The sequence below is a fragment of the Antechinus flavipes genome, chromosome 6, assembly GCF_016432865.1.
Source record: "Antechinus flavipes isolate AdamAnt ecotype Samford, QLD, Australia chromosome 6, AdamAnt_v2, whole genome shotgun sequence".
NCBI lineage: Eukaryota > Metazoa > Chordata > Mammalia > Dasyuromorphia > Dasyuridae > Antechinus > Antechinus flavipes.
The window spans coordinates 184,933,367-184,961,277 of NC_067403.1; the positions used below are offsets into that span (position 1 = coordinate 184,933,367).

At 42.8% G+C, this 27,911-nt stretch overlaps 1 protein-coding gene across 17 annotated transcripts in view; it reads right to left on the reverse strand.

The window, feature by feature from the left end:
* The window catches only part of PCM1 (pericentriolar material 1), an 89,780-nt gene extending 64,242 nt beyond the window's left edge, over positions 1-25,538 (reverse strand). For 5 of the 17 annotated variants that reach the window (XM_051965707.1, XM_051965700.1, XM_051965703.1 and 2 more), the window contains exons 1-8: positions 23,139-23,252; positions 16,686-16,805; positions 14,749-14,994; positions 13,685-13,954; positions 12,397-12,567; positions 12,093-12,209; positions 10,245-10,433; positions 1,121-1,298 (exon numbers count right to left, since the gene is read on the reverse strand). In XM_051965707.1, coding sequence (XP_051821667.1) covers positions 1,121-1,298; positions 10,245-10,433; positions 12,093-12,209; positions 12,397-12,567; positions 13,685-13,954; positions 14,749-14,994; positions 16,686-16,781 — 1,267 coding nt within the window. In that variant the 5' untranslated portion in view covers positions 16,782-16,805; positions 23,139-23,252. Of the gene's footprint in view, positions 1-1,120; positions 1,299-4,333; positions 4,457-10,244; positions 10,434-12,092; positions 12,210-12,396; positions 12,568-13,684; positions 13,955-14,748; positions 14,995-16,685; positions 16,806-22,348; positions 22,368-23,138; positions 23,253-24,614 lie in introns of those variants that run through there. The other 12 variants (XM_051965714.1, XM_051965711.1, XM_051965698.1 and 9 more) reach the window with 11 other exon arrangements.
* Between the last annotated feature and the right edge of the window lie 2,373 nt (positions 25,539-27,911).

Sequence of the window (27,911 nt, forward strand, 5' to 3'; positions counted from 1 at the left end):
CCATTCTTTCTCTGTCTCCTATGTTGATGCTTCCCCACATCAGGCTTCTCACCATAGGTGTCTCCCAAGGATCCATCCTGGGCCCTCTTCTTTTTTCCCTCTATACCGCTTCACTTGGTGATCTTATTAGCTCCCATGGATTCAATTATCATGTTTATACTCTTTCTCAAATGCACTCATATAGTCCTAACCTCCCTGATGATCTTTGGTTTCTTATGTCCAACCATCCATTAGGTAACTCAAACTGGGTGTCCAGTAGACACCTTAAACTCAACACATTCAAAACAGAATTTACTATCTTTCTCCCTAAACCCATCTCCCCTAAACAAATCCCTTCCCTATTGCTGTAAAACAAAGTTTCTTAAATTGTGAGTCATTACCCCATAGGAGATTGCAAAATTATGATTATCAGTAAATATTTGATTTGTATACCTATTTTATATCCCTATATACCCAGAGTCATGTAAAAAAGGGGAAGTTAGTGGGAAAAGTTTAAGAAGTTCTATTGTAGAAGACTATCCCATACTTCTAGTCCCTCAGGTTTACAACTTGGGCATTATCCATGATTCCTCATTCTCTCATCTCCTAAATCAGACTGGTTGCCAAAGCCTTTCATTTCTACCTCTTTGTAGAACATACCCTCTTCTCTGAAACCATCACCACCCAAGTGCAAGCTCTTTGTCAAAGAAAGGGAAATCAGAATACTTAACCATATTTAATTTAACCATACTTAAATTAACACTTAACTTGGGAGTTCCTAAGAAAATGAGAAGAATTCAATTTTTTTTTATTGAAATGCTTGATATTATGATGTAACACCTGAGAATAAATCTATGGCATCAGACCATAGCTACTTTATTCAGTCCCAAGGAATTTTTTTTCTCTGCCTCAGTTGAGGACAAGAAATGAGCACCCATGCACTCAGGATCCTACCTTAAATCAGGGCATACTATTTCAAGCACAGACTGTCCCATGCTGCTAGGGACACCTTTCCTGGTTAGGCATAAAAAAACAGAAGACACAATGAGCTGGGCCATAGGTCTATGGCTCAGCCCTGAGATTAGAAGCCGAGTGCCTGACAACAGCAGCCAGCCTCCAATACTGGTTCTCCCCAGCTTACCGGAATCATCCATCACAGCGATGGCTTGCTCAGCTTTATGCTGCAGGGCCAGGAGAGCAGCTTGCCGTCCTTGTAAAGCTCTCAATTGCTCCTGTTGCTGTAACATTCTTTTTAACAAATCATGTTGTTTCTTTAAGTTTTCCAGCTCTTCCCTTGGCTCCTGCTGAGGTTCTCTGGCCTGGGGAATAAATCAAACTAGGCTTAATCCTTGGTTGTCAAATTGTTCAACTTGCACCCCCAGATATCCAAATCTCCAAATAGTATTAAAAAGATAACCCCCCCCCCCAGAAGGAGTATTTAATGTCTGGAATAAGAGCATAAGATCTGAAGGGCTACAGAAACAGAATACTCATTATGAAGGGTGAAGCACATAGGCAGTAAACACAGGGAAGAGACAAGGAAGAGAGAACAGATACATTTAGGGGGACAGAGAATGAGAGAAAGGGCAAATATGATTAAGAGAGATACAAATGCAGCAGAGGGCAACAAAAGCAAAGACTTGGGCAATGCCCCCAATACTATATCTTTTAGACAAGCCAGATTAGGATACTTCCTCTACAGCTAGTACCAAAAATAAAACCTCCCCGAATTCTTTAGAAACATTCCTGGTACACCTAACCAAAGAGACAAAGGTTTGATACTTTTAGATCTTAACTTTTAAACTCAAATTATACAATTTCAGTATTAATTTATATATAGTAGATATACTCAGATTATAGAAATAGCTTTAAAATATGCAATATCTCATTTTAAGTTTTTTTTCTCAAATGAGGATCACATCACTGACTCTGATGCCCTACAATGAGAGAATCTAGTTTCTCACCAGTGTCAACAAGATTAACCTAGATGTAGTCCTGCCCAAAGGTAGAACTTTCTATGCAACCGTCCCATACTACTTCAATCTAATGAGCACATTATAAACTTCATTCCAAAAACTCTTACTTTAAAAAAAAAAAGACAAACCTACCATAGGAAAAACAATTCTTGTTAAAGTCACATACTGAAGCACAAGGTCCCTCAAAAGATATAATAGCTTAATATGCAAGTCAGAAAATGGTGGCATAAATTTTAAATCAATGACTTTTTGATATATCTTTCAATGAGGTATCTATCTTAAATAGAACATAACATGCCTCATACGTAACATTTTTATTACTTTCCCCTAAATTTGAATTTACATTTAGTCAACTTTAAATTTCTACTCCCCCCAAAAAGCCTTATAGAGTTAAGATTTTCTAAAATTGATTCCCTAAAGTTTACAACAGAGAATCTAAGTTTTTCATTTAATATACCTTTTCTTTGTGAAGTAGAACGTCATTAAACTAGTTTACAGACATTTTTTTGATTCTCTGGAAAAATCAAGGAGAAAAGAAAAGTCACTTTTGTGTGACTGTCCCTACCAATTCCCATTTACAATTATTTACATACTTGTCAGAAGCTGAAGAAATAAAATCCTGAGTGAGAGTAACTATAATTTACAGTCTTTTAAAATGTAAACCCCTCATTAATTTTTGGCCAGTAAGAGATCTCTGAAGTCCCCCATGCCTCTGAGATTTTTTCCTTCTCTACTAGGACTCTCAGTGAAAAGCAATCAACAATTATTTGAGTCCCACAATGACATTCTAAGAAAAGCAGTGTTAAGAAATATATATTTTTTAAAAACCCACCCATTTTATTTTCTTGTTATATTGTATTGTGTATACACAAAGGGGACCTGGAAGCAGTTAGTGATAAATGTGTCAGCTCTGAACATTCTTGCCTTGTCAAAAGAATTTGGGGCAGGAATGTTATATAGTAATGCTATCAAAGCTGAGTCAAAAAAAGTAAGAAAAGGCAACTGAAGCCCCAAGTCAATTAGTGAGGCCTCCATAGACTAACTTGCTTGGAGAAGCGATAACTCGACTTCACAAACTGACTGGAGCTTTACACTGAAAATCTTGTCCCTTCTCACCGGCTATTCAGTCACCCCATTTGTATTCAGTGCCTGGAGTGTCCCACCTTGTCTTCACATGGAGAGAGAAACTCTGTATCAGCTGGACACATCCTCTATACTGAAGATCCAAGGAAGAGCTTTTCCACTCCCTTCTTATACTTCTGGCTAGCATTCAGTTTTTATTAAGAACACAAAAAGCAGAAGTGAGTAAGGGAGAAAGGAGAGATTCAACAGAAGACAAAAAGTAAAAAAAAAAAAAAAAAAAAAAAAAAAAAAAAAACAACACTGGTGGAAGTCATGATCCTATAGAGATGTGTATATTATTATATTGTATCAGCCTTTTTTGGTGACTATAGTATGCCTCAAGGAAATCCTTTAAAAACGACCATTAGATCCTCTTCTTAGGGAGTAATCAACTATTAAGAGTTCAGTACCCCAGAAGCATAACTAGATAATGATGTACACCTCAGATTTCCCCTCACTGTGACTCGGGGAGCAAAGAAGCATCTACTCATTCAGAGTCTGGCTCACAAAAGCTTTCCGAAGTCTATGGCTATCAGCTGTCAAGTCACTCTTCTCCACCTTGGGCTCACTTGGAAGCCTGCAGTGTTCCTGCTGTAAACTCCTTCTTCAAGATCACTGGCAAAAGTGTCATTCAGGTTTCATCTTTGTCTGATCACTCATGGTTTGGGGATCATGCTGGGCTCCTGAATGAAAGGCCAATAGAGCATAAGCTAGAAAGGTTCTACTATCCTGGAAAACCTGAGAATCAGAAGGAGCTTGCTTTCAAAGCTGGGGAGAGGCTCACCTGTAGCAGAAGCCTGCTTCAGGACAGGGAGATGAACTCTCCCTAAAATAAAATCAGTTATTCATACAGCCTAAAAACTTGGCCCTTGGCACACTAAATGTGAGGTCCTTGTGTAGGGGTCCACACAAAGGTAGATGGACGTATTACTGGAGGAAATGGAACTATCTCAGTCTGGGTGGCCTGACTACCACTAAAAACTAAGAAGGAAGTTGCAGTGAAATAGAGAGATGGAATGCCAAGATTTTTCAAGAAACAACTTTTCATGAGCTATGGGATTACCTTGTACCACCATGATTCCAAGTACTTGCAAAAAGTTCACCAGGAAAGAAATGCAACAGACACACTAATGTCTACTATTACAAAGGATGAAGAGGAAGAGGAGAAGTTAGCTTAAAGAAAGTCTGGTGAGAGACTGAAAGAAGCAAAGCTCCCGCCAGAGCCTTCCCTCCCTTGAGGATTGCCTCTCACTTACTCTGCATGAACTTGAGTTCACATCATGATTCACACACCGGCTCCCCCATGAGACAGGAGAGCTCCTTGAGGGCACGGACCCTGTCTGTGCCTTTCTTTGAATCCCCAGCTCGTAGCACATTGCCTGGAAGCAATAATAATAAAGGAAGCGCTTAATAAGTGCTTGATGATGATGATAATACCACATAAGGATGAAAACAGAAGGAATCCACAGAATAAAAAAGGGATTAGCAGAGGTTATAAAAACAAACTCTTTTCACCACTATCAGGTCAGTAGGTCCAATTGTCTTGGAAGTGGAGGTTGTGTGGTACAAGAGAAAAGAGCTCCGGGGTTTCGGGAGTGAAAGATCCTGGGCTTGAACCCTAGTTCTATCACCTCCTATTTTGGTGACTCTGCTTTTGGTGCTTGAGCCGCCCATCCATAAAACAAACTATTGTCCAAGTTTGTGAGCCTATGATTCTCACATAGAGAGAAGGCAGAAGGGGCACATGAGACCACCACTCTAGGAAAAGCAGCCAGGCCAGATCAAGTTGGCCACAACTGTGAAGGCATTGAGGGAGTGATCCACAAGCTAGGAGAAAGAGAGGGACATACAAAGGGGTGGGAAACAAATCTCAGGCCTTGTTTAACATAAGGGAAAAAAAGAGTTATAACAACCTCTGTGCCTAATTTCTAGCAGTAAACATCTACTCACCTATGTATCAAAGGCATCCTAATGAAGTATTTGTAGGCTGTTCAGGAGCAGACTCCACACTAAGCTACACATCTACCATCACCCACAGAGGAAGGCAGAAGGGAGAAGGTAATAAACATTCACAGAGAATCTACCCCCAGCAGCACCAAGCTCCAGGATGAGCACTTTTACAAAGATGATCTCATGGATTCTCAAAACAACCCTGCCAGGAAGGTGCTATTATGCTCCCCATTGTACATGAAGGAAACTGAGGCAAACAGAGGGGAAGTGACAGCAGAATGGAAGATGCAGAAAACACAAGGCCCCCTGTGCTTATTTTTTGATTATTTTAAAAAAGACGATGGTGATGACAACTGATTTGGTAAAGAAAAGCACCATCCTCCAGGTTTTCATCCGACATGGGGCCATTTTCTTCATCCATTCTCAGTGTCCAAGATATCACGAAAGCTAAAACATTACCATCCCTCTGCTCACAAGCCCAGGCAAGGCCTCCAAAAGGCAGGGACACTCACCAAAGCTGTCACCCCGGTGGCTGTGAAGGAGAACCGACCCAGAGGTTGTGGCAAAGAGTGCTTCCCCTCCAGATGGGGAGGTCCTCCACATGCCCCTAATGGCATCCAATGCCACTGAGCAAGACAGAGCCTCCTGGGAGAGCTCTGCAGCCATTTAAGAGTCTGGCTTGAGCCTCTAGAGGATGGCAGACAGATACTGGATGACCTTCAGGATCATCCCATGCTGACTGCAAACTAAAGCCCATCCTCTTAGTACCAGTATTCTCCAATGTTGCAGAGAGAGAACACTGATCTCAGAGGAATTCCCAATCTGCTAAAACCCTAAGGGTACTTCTCACTAGACATAGCCTGTCCTTGAGCCAAAGTATACAAAATGACCCCCAGACTAGATCAACGGGACCCTCAGAGTTCTAATAAGAAGTTCAGTACAAACAGACATAGGGTTACATGCCACAAGATGAAAATAAAACTAAGAGAAATCTTTAGCTATAGAAAGCTGAGTCTCTACATGTACCCCTCCCGTGTTGGGATCTTCCAATCTTGCAATCTGAAAAATTCAGAATTTATTTTATTTTAGAGAGGAATAAACTTCCCCTTGAGAGGCTAAGAGAAACTAGAGAGGCTAATGACTCTTCCCCAAAACCACAGCAGGGGAATAAAAAATCCTTTTTACATAGGTGGGAATGAAGGAGAGAGAGAGAGAGAGATGGCATCCCCAAAATCAAAAGCCTTGGGTCTACCCTCCAGGCTGATAGCCCATTCAGCCCAATAGATAATAATCATGTACTATGTGACCAAATACGTATTGTACACCTCCAGTATGCAAAGCATTGGCTAGTTGTCAAAGCGGTCCCAGTGGAGAGAAGTCAGCCCTCCCCAGGAACGCAGAATCTAGTTGGAGAGCTCAAAGTCACTTAACAGAAACAATGAAGGAATAAATAAACAGTATATAATTCAGAGCAAGACTGGGTAGCACAAATTACAAGTGCTTCAGGAATTCAGAAGGAAAAATGAGTGGGGACTGAAGTAGTTAGGTAAAGTTTCAAGAAGATGAGACTTAAGGGAATGAGTTTTCTTAATGTCACTAATCAGAAGCACAGTACTCATGAGGTGGGAGTGAAATATGTCTTTAAAAAGAGCCTTAGATTCAGAACATCATTAGTTAATTATTTTCTATGGAGAGTAATATGTGAATAATAATATTGACATGATTTCACGAGGTGGCAGCAATGGCTGATTATGCCCAAATGAAACCAAATGGAACTGGTTAACCCTTTGGTTAGTTTGTGGAGTGTCAGACACTTCATGCCATACATATATGGATTCATCATTATCTCATTTTGAGTTTTTATTTCTGTGTTTTTTAAGAGTGAATACAACTCCATGGAAATGTAAAATGTATAGCTCACAAAGAGCACACTTCAATAACTGTTAAGAGATTAAGCCAAGCATTTTAAGAATTGTTCAAGTCCATAATTAACCAGTTATCAAGTCATACCCAAGTACAAAAGAAAATATGGTTAGAAATTAAAAGGCCATACCAAGAACTGACAAATATATATAAAAGTGTCTGAAAAGAAGCTAAAACCCTCAAAGGGCCCTCTCAGGTAGCGAGTATCTGCTCATTCAATAATGCAATAAGGTATGCAATAAGAGAACTATTCGGTTCTGCACACAAAAATTTTATCTAAGATATACTATAACTTATTTAACATGTATAAGACTGCCTGCCATTTAGGGGAGAGAGGGAAGGGAAAAATCAGAACAGAAGTGATTGCAAGGGATAATACTGTAAAAAATTACCCACACATATGTACTGTCAATAAAAAGTTATAATAAAAAAATAAAATAGTGCTATAAGGCTTCTTTCTTCAAGTTGGAAGAACAATGCAAAGACCAATTAAAAAAAAAAAAAACAGACCAGTTGTTAATCTTTTCTATACAGAAAAAATAATTGTTATGGCCAAGGTAATATAAAGGCTGGTATTCTAGACATTGGAAAAAGGTAATCCTTAAGCTGAAGCTTTACTTCTCTAACCAACCTATACCAAATCTGTCATTACAAGAGCTGAAAATGAACTCTAAGGTCTGGGCAATTTCATCAGAGATGCCTTAAAGGATGTTTAAGGCATCCACTTCCAAGAAATGTATGGTTTTTTTTCCCTTTCCATCTCCAGGGAGCCTAGAAGACTTTGAGAGAACTGATTGGTAAATTGAGGAGATGAAGATCTCTGAATTCTGATATTGACAAACTGAAAAGCTACAAAATTCTAGAATACAAAACTTCCCCAAAGGAGATGGCCTACTGCTACAGGACTGTATGTACCATGTCATACACATTGAAAAAGGTTAAGAAACTGATCCAAGAGATAGGAGAATAAATATTCTCCAACACCTTGTTAACTCACCCAATTTCAGCCCCATTTAAATCCTATAAGTTATAATAAGGAAAAATAGCCTGTTTGTCAGCATCTTCTCTGTCAATTCTATACTTAAGAGAGTGTTGAGAAGAGAAGGGGCTTGCTCAGGACCACATGGCCAAGTAGTATCAAAGTGAGACTTGAACCCAGGTGTTCCAGGTACAACATTCTATATGTAATGAATGTTACATTATGTGCAATAAATTAAACCTGATGACTGATTAAGATAAACAGAATTCTAGCTCTCTGATAGAATCTTGATTTTTGTATCTTCTCTTTAATGCCAGAACACGACAACATTTGAGAAGGGGACACTAGGAGGAAAGACATGAGTGACATTTTACAGAGCAAAGAAATGGATATGAGGCTCAGTTCAACATTAAGGATGTCATTTTTTCTAAGGATTACAAGCCATTTTGACTAATGTGACAGTGGTATAATAACGAGTAGGCATTATTCATTAGGAATGCTAAGACTGGAAAACTGGAGTGAAACTGAAGCAAATCTAAGAATAGATAGTTTATCTGGGATTTCATTGGTACAGGGTACCAAAGGCCATCATCATTGTCTCATGCAGACCAGAACACAGCTAAGAATTTAAACAGATCTTTAAAAGTTGCTTGGGAACCTAGAGAAGCTAAGTTATTGCCCAGGGAGCTGTTTTGGGGCAGACTTTGAATCTAGATCTTCCTACCAACAAGGCTAGCTCACTATAGCTGTTCTACCACATTACATCTCAGGAGATCATTTCGAAAAATTATATAACAGAACCGCAAACAGAAAACAATCAAATCACTTGACCCAAATACAAATTTAGCTTATATTTTAACCAAACAGCATCTGGTGAGGCATCAAATAAAAACATTAAATTAAACACACTGCCCTACAGACATATTTTCAAATAATGCTCATAAACTACAATTTGTGGTTGCAGTGGCAAGTGCATTCTTAACCAGCTTTTAAGAGCGTCAGTGAGTAATAAGTGTTGTATGTATGTGCATAGAATGTAGTGAAAAGTCAAATTCAATTTTTTTCCCATTTGAGTTCAAAGGCCTTCTGAAAGCTATCCATGTATGGCCCACAAACTAAGAACCTGTTCTCTCAACCACTGTACCTTCGTTCACATCAGTGCTTCACTAGACCCTGCAGTCCTCCCTTTTCTATTTGGCTATGGAACAAAGAGTCCCTAACTGTCCTTTCACCAACAACTCCAAATTCCCCTAGGAGTCCAGTCAAGCCACCAATACAACACTGGCTAAGTTGCATTGTTTCTTCTCTATTTTAAAGTAACCATATGAATAAAAGGCGGTCAACCCGGTTTTATGTATAGAGAGTTGGCCTAGATCTGAAGTCAAGTCCTGAAACTTGAGCAAATAACTTATCTCAGAGTTCTAGGCAACTGCCTTAGACTTTAAGTGAGCTGTCGCAAAGATGCTGACTTGCTTTGACATTTCCTTACTTTGGAATTTTCAATAATAATGAAACCATACATCCAATTCCTATCCCATACAAATAAAAAGGAAATATCAGCAAAAAAAAAAAGTTTTACCTCAAGAAAGTCAGTCTTATAAAATAACATTTCTTGTCAAGTTTAAACACGTACTATCTTAGAAATAAAATTATTTTCAATGGGGCTAACTTAGATGAGTATTTACTTTACACTATTTACTTAGAGCTACATGTGCTCTAAGGACAACTTAGGGCACATTAAAACAAAACATTTGTGAGAAATGTTGGAGGAAATGATTCCAATACGTAACCTGTCTACAGAGTAATGAGTTTAAAGAATTTTTCGCTAACATATAAATAAGCAAAAGCAAACACTAAAAATATTTCCTTTCAGCAAAAGACAAGACAAAAAAAAAAAAAATGGATCTGCTGGATTTTAAATGCTGTTAGCTCTAGGAATCAACTGATAAGCTAGCAAAGTCCTCACAACTGAAACTCCCAATGTGTTCATAATTTGGAAACTAAGATTATCAGACAAATCCAAGTAGCAACTCTTTTTAAGCTACGAAAGGCTTAGAAAATATTGACCCTTCATACAGAGATAGGGGATGGCTTAAGTGGTTAATCTTTAGATTCATGCAATGTGAACAACTCTTAAAAATCCAGGAAGTTAATAATAGTGACTGTTTTAAACAGCGATCATCACAGAAAGTCAAGAAAGCAGGTACACAAGAGAGGCCGCCCCACCACCCACCCCCACACTCCCAAAACCCACCCCCCAATCCCCAAGCTCTCCAGGAGAGGCCCCCCCGCCATGAGAGGTGCAGCATCTGTACCTTTGCAGATAATCCACGTCCTTGGCTATACTTCCTATTAGGCCATATTTCCCTGTCATTCTGAGCAGGTCTGTCACCTTTCCCTTTTGGACTTGTAGGGACGTCAATGTCTGAAACCTGTTCTTGGGAAGCTGAATCCCCTAGTTTGTCCTCAATGCACGGCCGAATTCTCAGACTACAAGATGCCTCCTTTATTAAATAGTGTAGCGCATTAATTCTCTTAATACACACTCCTGTTTTAACACATATTTAAAGGCAGCCTCAAAAATAAGGCCCACCCACTCACCAGCCCTCCCCTGCCCTGCCCATACCCAGCCCGACCTTACTCTTCCCAGGACAAGTCACTGAGGACCTGCTTATTAACAGGGGCAGTCAATGAAATTGTGACTGAGCTCTGAGCAGCAGCCAAGTGTTACTGCCAAGGTGATGTCTGACTGCCTATCCCCCTCGCCATCCTCACACTTTTTCTCCTTCACCCTTTGACTGAGAACACCTCTCCACAACTGCTTTTCCACCACCTAAGTCAAAGGTACCATCATCTTTATGAACATAACTCCACCTTCAACCCCTGATCACAACTGGCAAAATAAAAAAGGGGGTAAAGTTGATTTGGGGCAAATTTTGCTAGCTGGAAGAATAAAATTCCTTTCTGCTGAAGCCCACTTCCACCCAATCTGCTCAAAAGCAGCCAGTTCTATAGCAACTGCTATAGAAATAACAACAAAATGAATATTAAAACATTTTAGTTTCCTCAAGGGAAGAAACTGGGGGAGGGACAAATAAGAATGCCTAAAGGAAATTATATCAATTTTCTAATGCCAATAATTCTTTTGCATCATCCTCAATACTCCCCCACCCCTAACCCCAGTTTTGTACTGCCCAGAAACCTTAGACAACTATTCTGCCTATTAGCTCCCTTCTTTCACTAGGGACATTTCACCAATGAAGTTGAATTATTTAAACCTACAGCTGTCTGACTAAAAAGCAAAGAGAAACAGGAGCTCCTGGGTAAGAATATCAGCAGACATATCTATAGTACATACAGTGGGCCAGGTCCATTGCTGAAAATTGTATAGCTATCACCTCACTAAGTCCTCACAGCCACCATGAGATAGAAGGACCATTATTAAGGCCAGGGCTGGTATTCTCACTTTTTATGAGTCTAATTAATTAGTCTACTCTACAAATCGCTGCCCAAAGTTTCAGGAAATCCCTTCTCTTTCCATAGAATAGTCAAGTTTGGTAGCTCCTGATTTTTCTAGAAGATTTTAGTTAAATCTCCTCCTCTGATCTATCAGTGCCCAAGCAAGTTCCCTCAATGCAGGGTAAAGCAGCTTGAACAGAAAACTTTGTCTTCTTACATGGTTAAGATCACTGGGCTGTGAGTGCTTGAGTTAACCCTGAAGAGACGAGAGGTTCAAAAGGTATGTGACTTTGGGTCTCAGCAACTTTGACCTGGAGCTCTCCAGCTGAAAGCCTCCAGAGACACTGACATCTCTCACAACAGCAAGAGATTACAGTGATCTCTTTCCACATCTTATTTTCAGAAGTGGTTAAACACTCCTCAATGAGGAAACTATATTGTAACAGCAACTCTTAAGTTTTGCTAATTAAAGTAAAGCCCAATCACTCTCAAAAACACTCAAACCATGAAAATCAACTTTTTTTCTGTAAAGAAAGATTTTGAGTAATACATACTGTAAAAGGTCTATGACACAGCTCTTGAAATCTGGGCATGTTGACATGCTCTGACCCAAGTCACACTTCTTTTTAAATACTATCAAACAAGAGAGCAACAAGAATTGTCATCTTCATTCCCAGCACCATAACGACTAAAAAGCAGCTTACCGTGGTGTCTGAAGCCCCAGACTGCACATCTATGTTTAGCGATGTGCTCTCAGCTACAGAACCAGATCCCACAGCGGAATCTATAGTCCGAACATCCTCCTCCTCATTTTCTCTAGCCTGAAATATTGTAGTAGTATAAATCATACAACTATTAAAAAGGGATAACAGCAAATGAAAATGGATGGCACTTTTGTCTTGAAAATAACACACCGCTCCCATGATACCATTAGAATATACATCAGGTAATGATTCCTGCTTGCACAGGAATGAAATTGGATCAATGTTCAAAAGATCTAAAACTCACAAGCATCTTTTGCAGAAATTTCAGGTAGGACTTTTCTTGTTCTTTAAGATGATCTATAAGGTGTGTGAGGCGCTCAACATTAGCAGATCTCTCATTTTTCTCTACCAGATCATCCCGCATGGAACTAGCCTTGGCAATATAGTCCCGAATTTGAACCAGCCTGCTCACAATCTGCAGAGAGGACATTCCATCAGTTAAGGCTCGCATCACAGGGAGACTTGTATAAGATCTGAACACTAACAAGTCACTGACCCTGGAAGCTTTCACCCCACTGTAGGCCTCATACTCACATGACAGACGGAGCAGGATCAGAAGTACCCATACCACAGTGTTCATGGTGGCAATATCATTCATTTGAAGGAACAATTTTTAAAGTAGTTAAGCTCATAAATTTGTTTTTTAAAATTAGCCCAAGGATACTGTGAGGGGAAAAGCAGTTGCTTCCAATTAGACACTAAAGTCCAAAAAAGAATCCAAATGACTATAAAACTAAAAGATTGATATGGGAGACTGAGTCCAAAAAGCAACTTCTGGCAGGTATCCATCATGATGCACCTCAGTCCTCTACATCTTGTCTGTCCTTCCGTTCGTCTGTCCACCAGTTATGTGCCAGGCAATGGGTATGGCAAGGGTATCTGGGGATGGCATCTAACACATGTCCAACAGTAATCAATGGTCACAACGATAACCCAAAGGTCAGTAGAGCAGCTGTGATGTTTTTAAAAATCTATCCAAATGTTTTCATCTAAGCCTCTCCAACAGCCTATAAAATAAGTGTAATAAGTATGACTGCAGCCCTTTTTTTCAGATGATGGAGTTGAGGCTTGGGGAAAATCTGGGATTGCTTATAACCATCAGGGAAGTGGGACTGGGTCCAACATTCTATTATCAACTACAAATGCCAGTGTTCCCAATGTGACTGCAAGGTCCTCAGAGCACTTCTGAAGGGAAGAACAATGAACTTAAGACTAGAAACTTTCTAGACATTTTGGTGTCTTTTGTTACTCTAATTTTTGAATATCAATTATTTCTAAATTTCAGGAGTGTTCTTAGCAAACCTTAATATTGTTTTAATACATTAGGAAGAATAATAAGAATTTTTTTTTTTCTCTAGTGGGGGAAAACAACCAAATTAACTAACCAGAAACTACAGTGGAACTAACCATATATATTTAACTCCCACTCAAGTTAGATTTCTTTTTAAAGGCTCTCTCAACTGGGGGGGGAGAGGGGAGGGGATATGATGTGGGTAAACACAGAACGAACATGTAGGTGATAAGAGCATTACCTGGCTGCTATCCATTGCAGGTTCTCCTCTACCATCTTCTTCAGAGACTTGACAGTTTTGTAAAAGATCTTTACTCAAAGCAGATGCAAATAACTCTTTACATTGAGATGACCCACTTGTCTCCCTTGTTTGAGGACCTGTGCCAACATCCTTGCTTTTGTTTGTATTAATCTGCATTGACAAAAAGTTGTATGGCTTTCTGTTTTCTGCGAGCTGGCGTTTGTTGTTAGCAGCTGTTGCTCTGCCTTGAGAATCGCTTCCAATGCTCCTCTATAGAGTGAAAAGAAACCCAATCTCGCCAACATGAAAAAGCTCAAACACATCCAAAGTCATTTTACGTTGTTCCAAATTATGTTTCCTTTCAAGTACTGACCAGGCAGCTCTTACACAGCCTTCTCATTTACTTCACAATATTCTCGAAATCACTCAGACATGGCTCCCAACTGGCTCTACCCTGGGTCAGAGACAGTTTGATGTCTCTGAACTACAGCCACAACACTTAACTTGCCCACAGGATTTCTGGGAGGCTAAAGCCTCAGGAGCAAAGTCTACTGGCACATCAACCTAAGAAGTTGGTTTATAAAAGCCAGTTCAAACTGCTAAATGATTCCATCACCCTGGGCTCAAATCTACCAGAATGCCAATCTTATGCAGTATGTAATGCTCCTTGTATAAGAGAGGTCTGATGCTGAGAAGTGTGCTGGGAAAATTTTTTAAAACTCAACTATTTCTAGTAGAGTCAGCAAATCCAGCACTTCTGAACCAAGACTACTGACAAATAGAATAGACATCTAAAAACAAATCTTGGATTCACCCTTGTAAACAAATGTTATGTGTGTGCTCAATTACAAAGCATGGAGCTGAGTACAACATTCAGCATTTTTGTGACCTCTGAAATCTAACTGTTTGAGCCAGCGATAAGCACCTGCCTGGGGAGCAGCTGTCAAGTCATCGCACAGTTAGCACTAGTCTTCAGTATTCACCAAAATGGGGGAAAAGATCCTTCACTCCTCCCATCCCCCAAGATGTTAGTAAGGTTATCTCCTCCCCACCAATTCACAAACCTGATCTAAGTCACTGAAATTTATCCGCTGCTTCAGCTTCTCTAATTCTGCTTGCTCAGGAACAGACATCTGTGTCATATATCTACTGTGAGGAAAGGTGTGAGGAGTCCTTGTCCTTCTCCGTCCAACTCCCGGAGACGACTCGGGGGAAATGTCATTTGTTACCCTTTTTTCACTCTCTACACCAAATTTCTTCTTGTTTTTCTCTGCTGATCTATTTGCTTTCTTTTGTTGGCCACTCCAATCCTTAAAAAGGAGAAGGAAAAAAAGCAATTGAGTTAATTAGTCCTTTAGTAAAGATAAGATTCTATTTAAGAAACAAAATTTGCTTAGCTTTAAAACACTAATAGATAATATCAGTTTTCAGGCAATTAAATAGTTTCATAGAATGACACAATTTTCACTGGCCCAATTTTAGAAACTGCTCATCCCAATTTGGAACTATGCTCAAAAAGTTATCAAACTGTACATACCCTTTGACCCAGCAGTGTTTCCAGTGGGCTTATATCCCAAAGAGATATTAAAGGAGGAAAAGAGACCCCAAATGTGCAAAAAATATTTGTGGCAGCCCTTTTTGTAGTGGCAAGAAACTGGAAACTGAGTGGATGCCCATCAGGTGGGGGAATGACTGAATAAGTTATGGTATATGAAGGTTATAGAACATTATTGTTCTGTAAGAAACCACCAGCAGGATGGTTTCATAGAGGCCTGGAGAGACTTACAAGAACTGATGCTAAGTGAAGTGAGCAAAACCAGATCATCATACAAGGCAATAAGAAGACTATATTGATGATCAATTCTGAGGGGCGTGGCTCTCTTCAACAATGAGATGTTTCAAACCAGTTCCACTTGTTCAGTGATGAAGAGAGCCATCTACACCCAGAGAGCAGACTATGGGAACTGAGTGTGAAACACAACATAGCATTTTCACCTTTTCTGTTGATGATTTTGTTTTCTTTCTCAGTTTTTTTTTCTTCATGATCTGATTTACTATATAACTATGTATACATATATTGGATTTAACATATATTGTAACATATTTAACATGTATTGGATTACCTGCCATCTGGAGAAGGAGTAGGAGCGAAGAAAGGGAAAATTTGGAACAGAAAATTTTGCATGGATCAATGTTGAAAAATTACCCATGCATGTGTTTTGTAAATAAAAAGCTTTAATAAAAAAGAGAGAAACAGAAAGAAAAAGAAAGAAGGAAAAAATGGAGGGAGGGAGGAAGGGAGGAAGGAGAGAAACTGCTTATCCTAAACTGTATACCCTATGCTTCTGGAAGTGGGTCTTTCTCTGAAAGTTTACAACCTTCACCAGGCATATGCTAAGCATTGTCTTTTTATCTCCAGCAAGTGTACAGCACTTAAATGCTTTTCAACTGAATCCTTTGTCCATGCCTCAAGTGAAATACAGCATCCTAGAGATGTTTCATGCATAGGAAGAAAACCTGTTGAAATCATAGGACCTTTCATTATTCCATGATAAATCCTGAGAAAATTTAGATCAGTGGCATCCTAGTACAATGAATGAACCTGACAATGAGCCAACAGGAAAAGATCCTTTCATTAGCGAATTGAGCTAATTACTGATTTTCACTCATTTAAGCCAGCCTAGAGCACACCTATACCTGCCTATGGAATATGCTTCTGATTAAGAATCTAAGACCTTGGTTTCAATTCTGGTTCATTTCCTTTCTGCTTGGGTGACTTCAGTTCTTGTTCACTTCATCTGTAAATTCTCTTAAGTCCCTTCCCACCCGAATTTCTATATTTCAACAATTACTAAGCTCCCTTAATATTGCTTTCCTGAAAGAATAAAACATATTTGTAAAACAAAGTTTTCACAGGCTAAGCTGGGCTGATCCTTTGGGGAACAGTGACTATAAGTAAACACTGTCCCTGATATGACTATGATTATTAGGAAAATCATACCATATTGTTCAGCCGGTCATCCACACTCTCATTACTCCAGCTTGGCAAATCTTGACCATTCCTGCCTTCTTCAAAAGGACCTCCTCCGGTGGCCATATTGTCCCATTAATCAAGAATTATCTGCAAAACAAAGAGAAGCTAAAAACAGACCCAGCCATAAGATACTTTTTTACTACACAAAAAAGAAAAGAGTTTTCTTCTCATTTAACAACTCCCTCCCATCAAAAGAAGGCTCAACAAAAAGGATGTTATGCCACAAACCACACCACACACACACACACACACACACACACACACACACACACACACACACACACACGATAGTCAGAGCCACTGACTGGGAATCATGTTTCAGTAAGATGGGATTCTTTTAAACTTGCCTTTTCCTGTGTGACCCCCTCTCCAAACCAACAATCACCAAGTCTTCATTATTCTAGAGCCACAACTTTAATTCATCCCCTCTTTCTATTCCCACTGACACCATCCTAATTCAAGCCCTAATGGTCTAAAGCAATCGCTTCCTAACTGGTCTCCCAATTTTTAACTCCTCTTTCACAATAGTGCCAAATTAATCTTTCTTATATACGAATCTAATCGTGTCACATCTCTGCTCAAAATCCTTTAATGATTTCTTACTGGCACCTGAATAAAAAGCACCAAAAAACTCCTTAGCCTGGCATTCAAGGCCTACTACAATGTCACAACTGACTTTCCTCATGCCTCTCCCCACTGACACTCTCTACCTTGAATCCAGCTACTCAGTAGGCTTTGCATGTACAATACAAAGTATCTGGGTCTTTTGTCCTATTCCTGGATTCAAGACCCAAAACAAATGCACCTTTTAAAGTAAGCCTCTGTAACTGCCTGGTACTACCCCTCTCATTCCATCCCAGGCCAGGCTAATCATTAGCAACAATTTTTTTCTTCTTCTTTCCATCCTGCTACAACAGAATTAGACTCTCCAAAGTTATATCTGCTATGGCATTTAGTAAATCCTAATCTTATCATTACCGTACCCTGGTGATATATATTGTCCAGTTGACAATTATAGCCTCCCTTCGTCTACTACTACTCTCCATTCTGCCTTTTTCCACTTCTGTGGGCCTACTCTGTTCCCCACATCTCCCTCTCCTCTTCTTCTCCTGGCTGAATCATACCCACAGTTCAAGAGCCAGCTCAGATGCCATTTTCTTTATGAAAGCTGTCTTAACCATCCTGCCTTAGACTGCCCCCTGGCAGGCTCCATATACTCCCCTCACACATTCATCTTGCAATCTGTACTACATTCTCAATGCCTCAATAGGAGGCAGGGACTGCTTTCTTTGTCTTTGTCTCCCCTAGGAGGGAGCTATGTTCTCTGCCCACAATAAGAACTCAAGAAATATTTGTGGGATGTAACTAGAGAAGAGAACCAGGTCCTGGGCTTAGAAATCCAGTTTGAACTGGAAACAAGGTTAAGTCTAACAAATAAAACAATCAGTAACAAGAGTGCTAAATGGTGGAGTGCAGACAATGCTATTTTCTCAGCTTAGATCAGCCACAAAGTAATTTAACTTCAAACCTCTCTCAACCTATCAAAACCTCCTCCTCATTACTGATACTTGATTTGCTAACAGCTTACATCTATCAAAGCCAGTCAGGTGATGGTGTAAGTTAAATACCTTAAGAGTACTCCCTTATCATCTCCTTTTTCTGCTCTTGGTCATGAGGAGAAAGGAAGAGAAGAAGAGAGAGTGCAGGCTGTCCCGCCTGTCAATCAATTCTACTTTATATCATTTCCTTCTCCCCCAAATATACAAATCCTTCTCCTTTTCTCTGATCACCGTACCACTCCATTCTCACTCCACACGAGCCAACAGAAGTCTACAAGTTGAAACCCACATCAATGTGGGATTCCCATTTGGAGTTTACTAACTGCTCTTTAATTAAAAACCTGCCTGTTCTCAGATATCAACATCTGAGATAAAGAAAAATAGAAAAACAATCTAAAATAAGTTTTTTAAAAATAAATTCCCAGTCTTTTATTGCTTTTCACTATTCAATGTCAATGTACTAGTCAAAGCTATTGATTACATATTAACAGTAACCATCTAGTAGGGACATTAGAGGTCATTGAATCCAGCACCTTCATTTTATAGACAAGAAACAGAGGATGATAGAACAGCACAACAAATTCTAAAAAATTCACAAATTATTATGGTTGGAGTTATTATTATTATATGATAACAATTATTATGGTTATTATATATAATTATTATGTGTTCTTGAATTGTGATTCTACAGGAGGGTCTAGGAGGAACTCATCAGCGCCCAACTATCTACCCAGCCCTGCACAACCTAGGACAGCAGCTTAAATCATGCACACACTGCACTCTGACTCCATCCAAAGCTGCCACAATATTCTGTTATCTTTCCCCACAGTTCTCTTCAGCACAAGATCCCACTAGACCAGAGTATGTGTGGAAGCAGCAGACGCCAGAGATTATCCTTCTACTTTAAATGCAACTCTCCCAGGTGCTGGATACCCTTCTACTTCTCTGACCACTCCAACTCTTTCCTCTTGGCTACCTCTGAAGTCTTTTGCCTCCAACTGCATCCTGCAAGTTCAGCTTTCAAAGGAACAATCATTCAACCAAACATAAAGGAACAATCGGAAACAAACCAAACTCTTTTTTCCTACGTATTTATTTTGTGGCACATAAAACCTTAATCTGCCTAGAGACAAACAGTCTTCCTATCTGGGAGAATTCTCAAAAGATTAAACTATCTGTTTGTGTAACTCCTGTCCTTAACAACAATCCAGTATTTACTGAGGACAGTTTGGTAACCAAACATACAGGGTGAGGCTGCTACTAATGGGAACTGGGAAACAGAAAACCAATGTTCAAGCCTTCCTGGGAGGCAAAATACACAGGAACCAGCTACAGCTTCTCTCAAAGAACTGTCCCTAGTTTCCCTCTAGGCATCAATGGCTAGTTAAACCCCTCTAAACATATCAGGATGAATTCTAGAGGATTTCTCAATGTTTTGGATGAAGAAATTTTCTTTGCTGATACTTTCTAGCCTTGACAACTTTCCTGTGGCTTAGAAGAGGTTAAGAATAAGACAATAATTATGTATTCTTTATAAGCACTTTCTTCACTGCCAGCTCCCTTAGAAGTCAGGTTATGGTACCTACCCTACCAGCCCCATGTCACAACTTTGTTTTACAAATGGGGAACTCAAACTCAGGGGTGAAAAGTCTTGAACTGAAGCATTTTACCATCACAAGTTTTGTTAAGAACTAAATTTTTCTGACCACAGAAGCACTATTCTTTTCTCCATCCTTCTATACTATGGGTCCTTAACCCAGGCTCTGGGAAAATGTGCTGACAACTGTTCTTCTGCACAATTGATGACACTTCCTTTCTACTATGCTTTATATTTGAACCATTTACACACATGAGTCTGAAAAGGGTTTGGGACTCCCTAAAAGGGGGCTATATTTTCTATCATGAGTTTAATTGTCAGCTCCAGGTAGATAATCCTAGCTAGATATATAGTGTGGGACAGGAGATCAGAGTTAAAGCTGGAAGGTATTTTACAGGGCACCTCCAACCCCTTCGTTTTGCAAGTGAGGAAACAAAGGACAAGAGAGGTCAATGAAGTGGTACCCACGGTCAACTAACAGTAAACATCTGAGCTAGGATTTGAACCCAGGTCTTCTAACTCTATCAATGCTTTTAAACTAAATGGATGCTCCTCAGGCATCTCAAATCAACACTGAAATAGAATTCATTATATTTCCTTCAAACTTCCCTATTTTCATCATGGGAAGCTCCATTGTTCTAAGGTACCCACATTTGTACATCACCTTGACACCACAGTCTTGATCATTCCCTCTTCCTCATGGATGTCAATGATACCTATATATTCTCAATTGGCCATCACTATAGATCAAACTCTTCACTTCTGCCTAGAATATTTTCATAGCCTCATAACTGAACTCCCTATGCTAAGTCTCTCCCATCTCCATCCTCCATACAGCTGCCAGACTGATAGTCATAAAGCACAGCTCTGATCACCTCATTCAATAAACTTGCAGAGGTTCCCTGCTATCTGTGGGAGCCAACAAAAATTCCTATTTGGCATTCAGAGCCCTACAGAACCCTTTACCCCTTTTCCAGGATCTGAGAACCAGCTCCTGCCCTTCACAGGTCAACCAATCTATCTCCCATTTCTGGCCCTTCCTATGCCTATTCCCTCTCATCTAGAAAGCAATCTTTTTTTTTACCTTTGTCTCTTAAGACTCTTTCCTTCAAAGCTCAGCTTAAATGCCACCTCTAAAATTAGGCTTTTCCTAATCTCCCCTACCCCTTGCTTCTAGTATTTCTTCCTTAAAATGATTGTGTATTTATTTCAGATGCTTAATAAAACCTTGTCACTTGACTGTTTCTACCTCCCCAGCCATCTCCCCTGGACTCTGGGGACCCACTAGGAGCAAGTTCACCTACATTCTTCCTTTTCAAGGAGTCTTCTGCCTACTTTCACTTCACCAGCCACTAAAGGAAGGTTGCTCCTGTTCTCCCTTCCCAGGAAGATTGGGCTAACTCCCTACTTCTTTCCCTCTGTCCCCCTGAACCTAACCCACTGCCCTGTTGGAAATCCTCTGCTCTGATTTTCAGGATATGTGCTTTCCTCTTGTGGCAGGGGTAGCTGGTCACGGTGATTCACACATCTGCGCTGAGGAACTTTCTAACTCCTGGCCTCATGATTTCACCAATTAAAGACCATTTCTCCTCCACTTTGGCCATCTACCAGACCCAAACATCTCTCCAAAACGCTCTAAGATAAACTCCTCGTATTCTACTCTTCTCATTTCCTTATTCCCGGTAATCCAAATTTTGGTTCTCCTTACTATCTCTTCAGGAACTCGATCTCTCCCTACATACCCAGGCTGCTAATTAAAATTTTTAAAAAATTAACTTTGCACATTCAAAGGTACAAAGACAAGTATTAACAAAAGTGGGGGGAGAGGAGGAGCTTCCAGTCTGGACACCAGACCCTCCTCATGCCATTTGCCTTCGTGACCTCCTGGCTGGCTACCCTGGGCTAGCAAGGCTTTCCTGGGCTGTGCGACAAAAGCTGGCCACCGGGTGGGTTTCAGACCCCGGTCACACAAAACCAACCTGATGAGGTAGGCAGAGGAGCCATTTGGAGAAGCTAGGCCTTGCTGAGCCCATTCCAGCAGTGCTCCTCCTCCCCATCCAAGAGGAGTGGGCGTCTCCACCCTGCCTGCCTCAACTGTCACGCTTCTGCAAGCCCCATCCCTTCAGATGCAGCTCCCCTCTCCCCCAAATCTGAATCAAGTAGACTTTTGAAAGCCCCTCCAGACAAACTTGGACTAAGTAGAGCTTTGAAAGCTTCCCAAACAAAACTTGGATCAGGAGCTCTGAAACTCCCCCAAACAAACTTGGATCAAATGAAAGGGGAGCTTTAAAAGCCCTCCTCTCCTCCTCCCCTCCCCCCCGCCCACCGAGTCTCTACCAGATACAAGACGGCTCCAGTCTCCACCAGCGGGAGAAAGGAGTCCCGAGAAGTCCGGAGCCCCCGGCGGGCCGAGCCTGCCCCCGGAAGGGCGGCTGACCGGACCCACGTGCCCAAAGGCCCCGGGCTGCGCGCACCTCGCCTCCGTTTCCCTGCGGGGACCGACAAAGGTAGCCGTTTAGTGTAGCGGCGGCTGCTCTCAGTCTCCACCGCTAGGAGGGCTCCCGGAGCCGCCCCTTTCTCCGGCGCCCGGCCACCCCACACTGGCCCGGACGCTGGGGCCGGAGAGCTCCGAGTGGTCAGCAGGACCCGGCGCTCCAGACGCACAAGCAGCGCCGGGAGGGAGGGTCCCCGGGAAGTAACAAAGGGCGGGCCGGGGGGGGGGGGATGTCACTCCGAGGAGGAGGAGGAGGAGGAAGGCAGGCGGTTAGTACAGGAAAGAGGCGGCGGCGGCGGCAGCAGCGGCGGGAGCGGGAGCGATGGGGGTGGGAGTCGAGGCGGGAGAGCGGGACGCCCCCGCAGCTTTCCTCCTTCTCCTCCTCCTCTTCCACTTTCCCTCCCCCCAGGTGGGGGTGGGGTGGTCACACCACACCCACGCCCCCTCCAGGCGTAGAGATCATTTACATATTCATGACTTGTCCTTAACGAAGTCCAGACCCAGCCCCCCAGACGCCACCCCACCCACCCAAAGACTGACAGACAGACGGACGGTGGCGGGGTAAACTGAGGCCCTGCTGTGTCTCGCTCCCTCAATCAGCAGTGACCGCCCCCCACCCCCTCTGTGAGAGGTGGGTGAGGGTCTCGCGGGGTCCCCTCCCAAGCGCGCGGGCCGTTCCCCCCCTCGCACCCCAACCAAGTCCCCCCCCCCGCACCTCCACCTCGCCTTGGCGCCCCCTCCCACCCGGAGTCCTCGGCCTCCTTCTCTACCTCGGCGCCTGCGGCCCAACCGCCATCTTAAGAGCTCATTGTGGTGGGAAAGGGGGGAAGCGAGGGGAGGGGAGGGGGCGCGCGCCCGGGTCTGCGCCGTCGCCTCGGCAACCCACGCACTACGCACGCACGCGCCGTCGCCGGCGCAGGGGAGAGAGCGTATGATGTGACGTAACGTGACGCAAGACGAATTGTCGAGTCCGCCAAATGGGAAAGAACTACACGTCCCAGAGCACCAATCGTGCGTGCGCCGCTTATTAGAGGCCGATTGCTGACACGCTTCAAACCTTAAGGTTCCCTCTTAGGGATACAAAAGGAGGGACCGTGCGGAGTTGACGTTGACGTCACCGAGCTAAATCTCTGTTCCGGCGTGAAGGCTCCGGAATTTGGTCTTGGCAGTTGTGGGTGCTTGAGCCCTAGAAATTTTGCACGGCACCCCACCTCCCACCCCAATCCCCTCACCTCGTTCGTCGGTCGCCTCCGATCTCCGACCCCAGCCTCCTCTACACCCGCCTGGATGCGGAGGATACTTGGGATCACTGCACCCCAACCCTTCGCCTCCGCTCCCTCCCACTTCACAGTAGGGGGGCACGCCTTTGGGCCCGGCGCGCTCCGGCCTCCCCCCCCCCCCCAGTCCTCGCGCCTCTTTCCCTTTCACTCGGGGCTTGTAAGAGGAGGCTGTTCTCCCCACAGCTAGGAGAAATCCATCCTGAGTCCCTGCCTCCCTACCCCTTTCCCCGGGGCAGCTGCGGGCACTTAGCCCGGGCTAAATCGAGAGTGCTGACTCATTGCAGGGGACGGGGGGTGGGGGGGTAAGAGAACGGAGTCGAGCTGCCCCTCACTCTTTTCCCCTCTTATTCCCTCTGCCTCCCTCTCCCCTTTCCCCTACCCCGTCCGCCCCCATTTCTTCCTCTCCTCTTCCCATCACTGAAGTGCGATCTTTTCTCTTAACAGCCCGCCCTGCCCGGGGGTACGGGTGCCGGTGCCTGACTCCTGGCCAGTGCGTAGCTTGCCGCAGTGCCCCGCGATTGCTTCGGTGCCCAGAGGGGGAAACGCCAGCGGAAATGCATTCAAGCTTTGCCTCGAGCCCCGCTGTGGGAAGCCTCACCCCGGCAGCACGAAGTGGGAATGGATGGAAAAGAAAGCCCTAGGCTTTAGCTCTCCTGACTTCCAAGTTATTACTAGCCAGCTCCCTTTGCACACACACACACACACACACACACACACACACACACACACACACACACACACACACACACACACACACACACACACACACACTTCAGCAGCTCCCCTTGGTTTTTAATAGAGGAAAGCAAAGTTAGACAAAAGGAATCTGCGAAGATCCACAGACTTCTCGGCCACCGAGAGAAACAGAAGGCTTCCCCGCCCTACCCCCCTCGCCCCGAGCTACAGAAAAAGAGGGGTTGGGTGGTTCCCCGAGCCCGGGGCGCAGCCTGGACGGGCGTCGCCTACCTCTCATCCCATCCCAGTGCTGCTGGGTGCCCCCAGCCCCTCTGCGGGCTTCTGCTGCTGGCTCTCCTCCACCTTGCGGCCAGAGCCTCAGGGACGCTCTGTTCCTCCGCATTGGCCGCCTGCAGCTTCTGCCCTCTCGGAAAGTGCGTTTCCCCCCCAAGCCAGGTCCTCCTTGCTGCGCCGAGACTCCAGACACCTGGAGCCAGGGGGGCCTGCGGCTCCAAGTGCCGGGGTCTTCTCCGCTTGAGGAAGCTCAGATGGCCTCTTCGGTGAAACAGCCCTTTATCCACTAAATCTCTGAAGCCCTTTCTTACTTTGAATCCTGCATTTTAAGTGCAATCCGGCATCCTAAGATGCTTTAAATGCTGTGGCTTTTGTTATGCTTGGTTGTCCCCAGTTCTTTCCGTCCCATGGCCTTTCTCATCATCGGTTATTCTCTAGGCTGGGTGGCTTCTCCCAACCTCCCCAGACACATGAGGGTCACCAAAGAGCTGCGGCCTGCTTCTCCCCGTCAGAGTTTTTAGGGGTATTTGGGTCAGTTTTTCTAGTACCGTTACAACCCTCACCAGAGTGCCCCACAATAGCATTTCCTTCTTGCACATACACAGAGTCCCTCTGGAGAACGGGCTCAAAGCCGAAGCCCTCTGGGTTGGCCCCTCACTGGATTTGGCTTCTGTGGCTACTGGCAGTTTCTGGTATCAACTCCAGTCAATTGAGCCTTTCAGTGCTCTCGAGGTTATAATTCAGTAGTACATGTTCACGTTAAACCAGGAGAAAATCAAATCAGCAAAGTCATGTTTTTCAGAATCCTCAGAGGAGACAGGGCCAATGTTTGACTCAAAAGGTACCAGGACTTCTACCTCACTCAAAAACTGCAGGAAGCAGAGAATTAAAGAACACTCACTCAAACCTCTATAGGTAGCCAATTTTTTCATCACTACATAGTGTGTTCTCAATAAATAGAATACTTGTAGCCAGGGGTGTGCTGTTCAATGTTTAACATTGAAAACACATTTTAAAGTTTAATTTGAATGGTTAATATTTTATCATTTTTAAAAAATCAATAGTGGATCAGTCAACAAAGGATAAACCAAGTCTTGTTTGTAGCATTTGTCCATTCCAAGGTGTATATGTGCCCCCCTAAAAATGGAACAATGAGCTTTCATCGGTGTTGCCTCTAGCACATCCCTGCTTGGATCTTCTCTGAAGGGAAGAAAAGGTCCCACTGACAAAACATACCAAAAGCAAGTTCACCAACATTCCACTGGGTGCATGGGTGACTGTCAGACAGTATTTGGATATACTCTGTCTAATCTACTGGGAAAGGCAAATCAGCAAAGGGGCAGCTGTGTGATTCAATGGATAAGAGTATGGGGTCTATAGTGTTCCTGAATTCAAATCGGATCTCAGGCACTTACTGACAGTGATTCTGGGCGAGTCATTTAACTCTTATTTGCCTCACCTGCAGAATGGAGATACCATCACCTACTACAGGGCTGTTGTGAGGATCATAGATCATATTTATAAAGCACTCTGTATTGTGCTTGTACACAGTAGATATTTTTTTTGAGGCAATTGGGGTTAAGTTCTTTAAAAAAAAATTTTAACAGTAAATATTTTATGAAATACTTATGTCAACTAATATGGAAGTGGATCTAAAATGATTGAACATATATAATCTGTGTCAGATTACTTGTTATTTTAGGAAGGGAAGAAAAAAATTGGAATTCATAGTCTTACAAAAGTGAATATTGAAAACTATTCTATAGTAATTGGAAAGAATATTCTATAAAGTGAAAAGAAAAATTATAAAAAGAAATGCTTAAGTCCTTTTTCTGTCCCACATCTAGTTGCAGGCCCTTATCAGCATCCCAGGCCTAGTTTATTGTCTTTACCTCCAGGCTTCCATAGGCTTCAGTTCTCTTTCCTGCTTCCCTCAACAGGCAACTAACCCTAAATTTAGTTCATCCCTTTCTAATTCATTCCCCAGCTGTTCTTAAGACATACAAGACAGAGCTTGGAAGAGTGACAGCAGCATTGCATTTTGACAAAGAAAACCTAGATTTGACTGCTGTCTAGCCACTGACCTCCAGCTTTTCCTTTGGGGGCCTTCTTTTTTAGTGGCATAAATGGAAGTTTGGAAACTTCCAAAGCTTAATCCTCTCCTTCCCTCAGCCCTCTAAACCCAGTTGGCTATTCCTTCCATCTCTCCACACAAGCCCACACCTGCTGGTCAGGTGCTCTCCTGCCCCTGGGATTGTATTCCTTGTGGACCTTTGCTAGGCTTTCTGTGCCTCTCAATATTTCTCTTAGTCTAATTCCCAGTCTTCCTGAGAGAAATCCCACCCTCCTGCATAGATAAGCATTTTGTCACTGGCCAATAGAATCCCTCTCCTGATGGCCACCCCTCTGGTGAGAAGCAGCTCGGCTTCTATCCTTGTTGGTCTTTGTACAGGAGATACTCAATCTGTCATCATGCCCAAGCTTGAAGGCTTGCCAGCCTGAGAAGATCTGCCCCAGGCTCAGGCTTCTCTGACCTGTCCTGAAATCACCTCCTCACCACAGTGATATCTTGGAGCTTCCTGCTGGGAAGGAGGACATTATTAAAATGAGCTTCCTTCTCTGTCTGCTCTTGGCTCCAAAGTCCAACATCCCCAGAGACTCATAGTACATAACTTCTGGGTGAATGGCTTAGAGAAGGACGCATAAGATCTTAAATGGAGAGCTGCAGGAGGCAGAAAGAATCAGAGGCCTATCAGCAAAGCAAGAAGCCGATTGCCTTGGACTGTATTAAGAAGGTCGTAGCTTACCGCAGAGGGAGGTGACTCTTCTACTGTACTCTATCCTCATCAGACTTCATCTGGAGTACTGGGTGACAGAGTTTAAGAAGGCATTGATCAGCTGGGGAGTGTCCAAGTAGAGCACAAGATGGAAAGTGGGGAGCCCATGACAGGTGGAGGTCAGATGGAGAAGTGGAAGATGTTTAATGTGAAGAAAAAGAACAGGAGGAAAGAGGGACAAGCTGTCATGTGGTAGAGGGACTAGATTTGTTTTGTTAAACCCCAGAGGGCAGGACTCAGAGTCCGGAAGGGACAAAGAGGTAGATTGAGGCTTCAGATAGTTCTTAACCATGAGAACTTTCTCAAAGTGGGATGGGTTGTCTAGGGAAGGGGATAGATTTCACTCTCCTTGGAGGTGTTTGTGATGCCGCATTAACACCCTGGGTACTTTAGAATCAGCTGGAGTCAGGATAAGCAAAATTCCTTGGTCTTTAGAGGTAGGAGTGAATTGGATGGA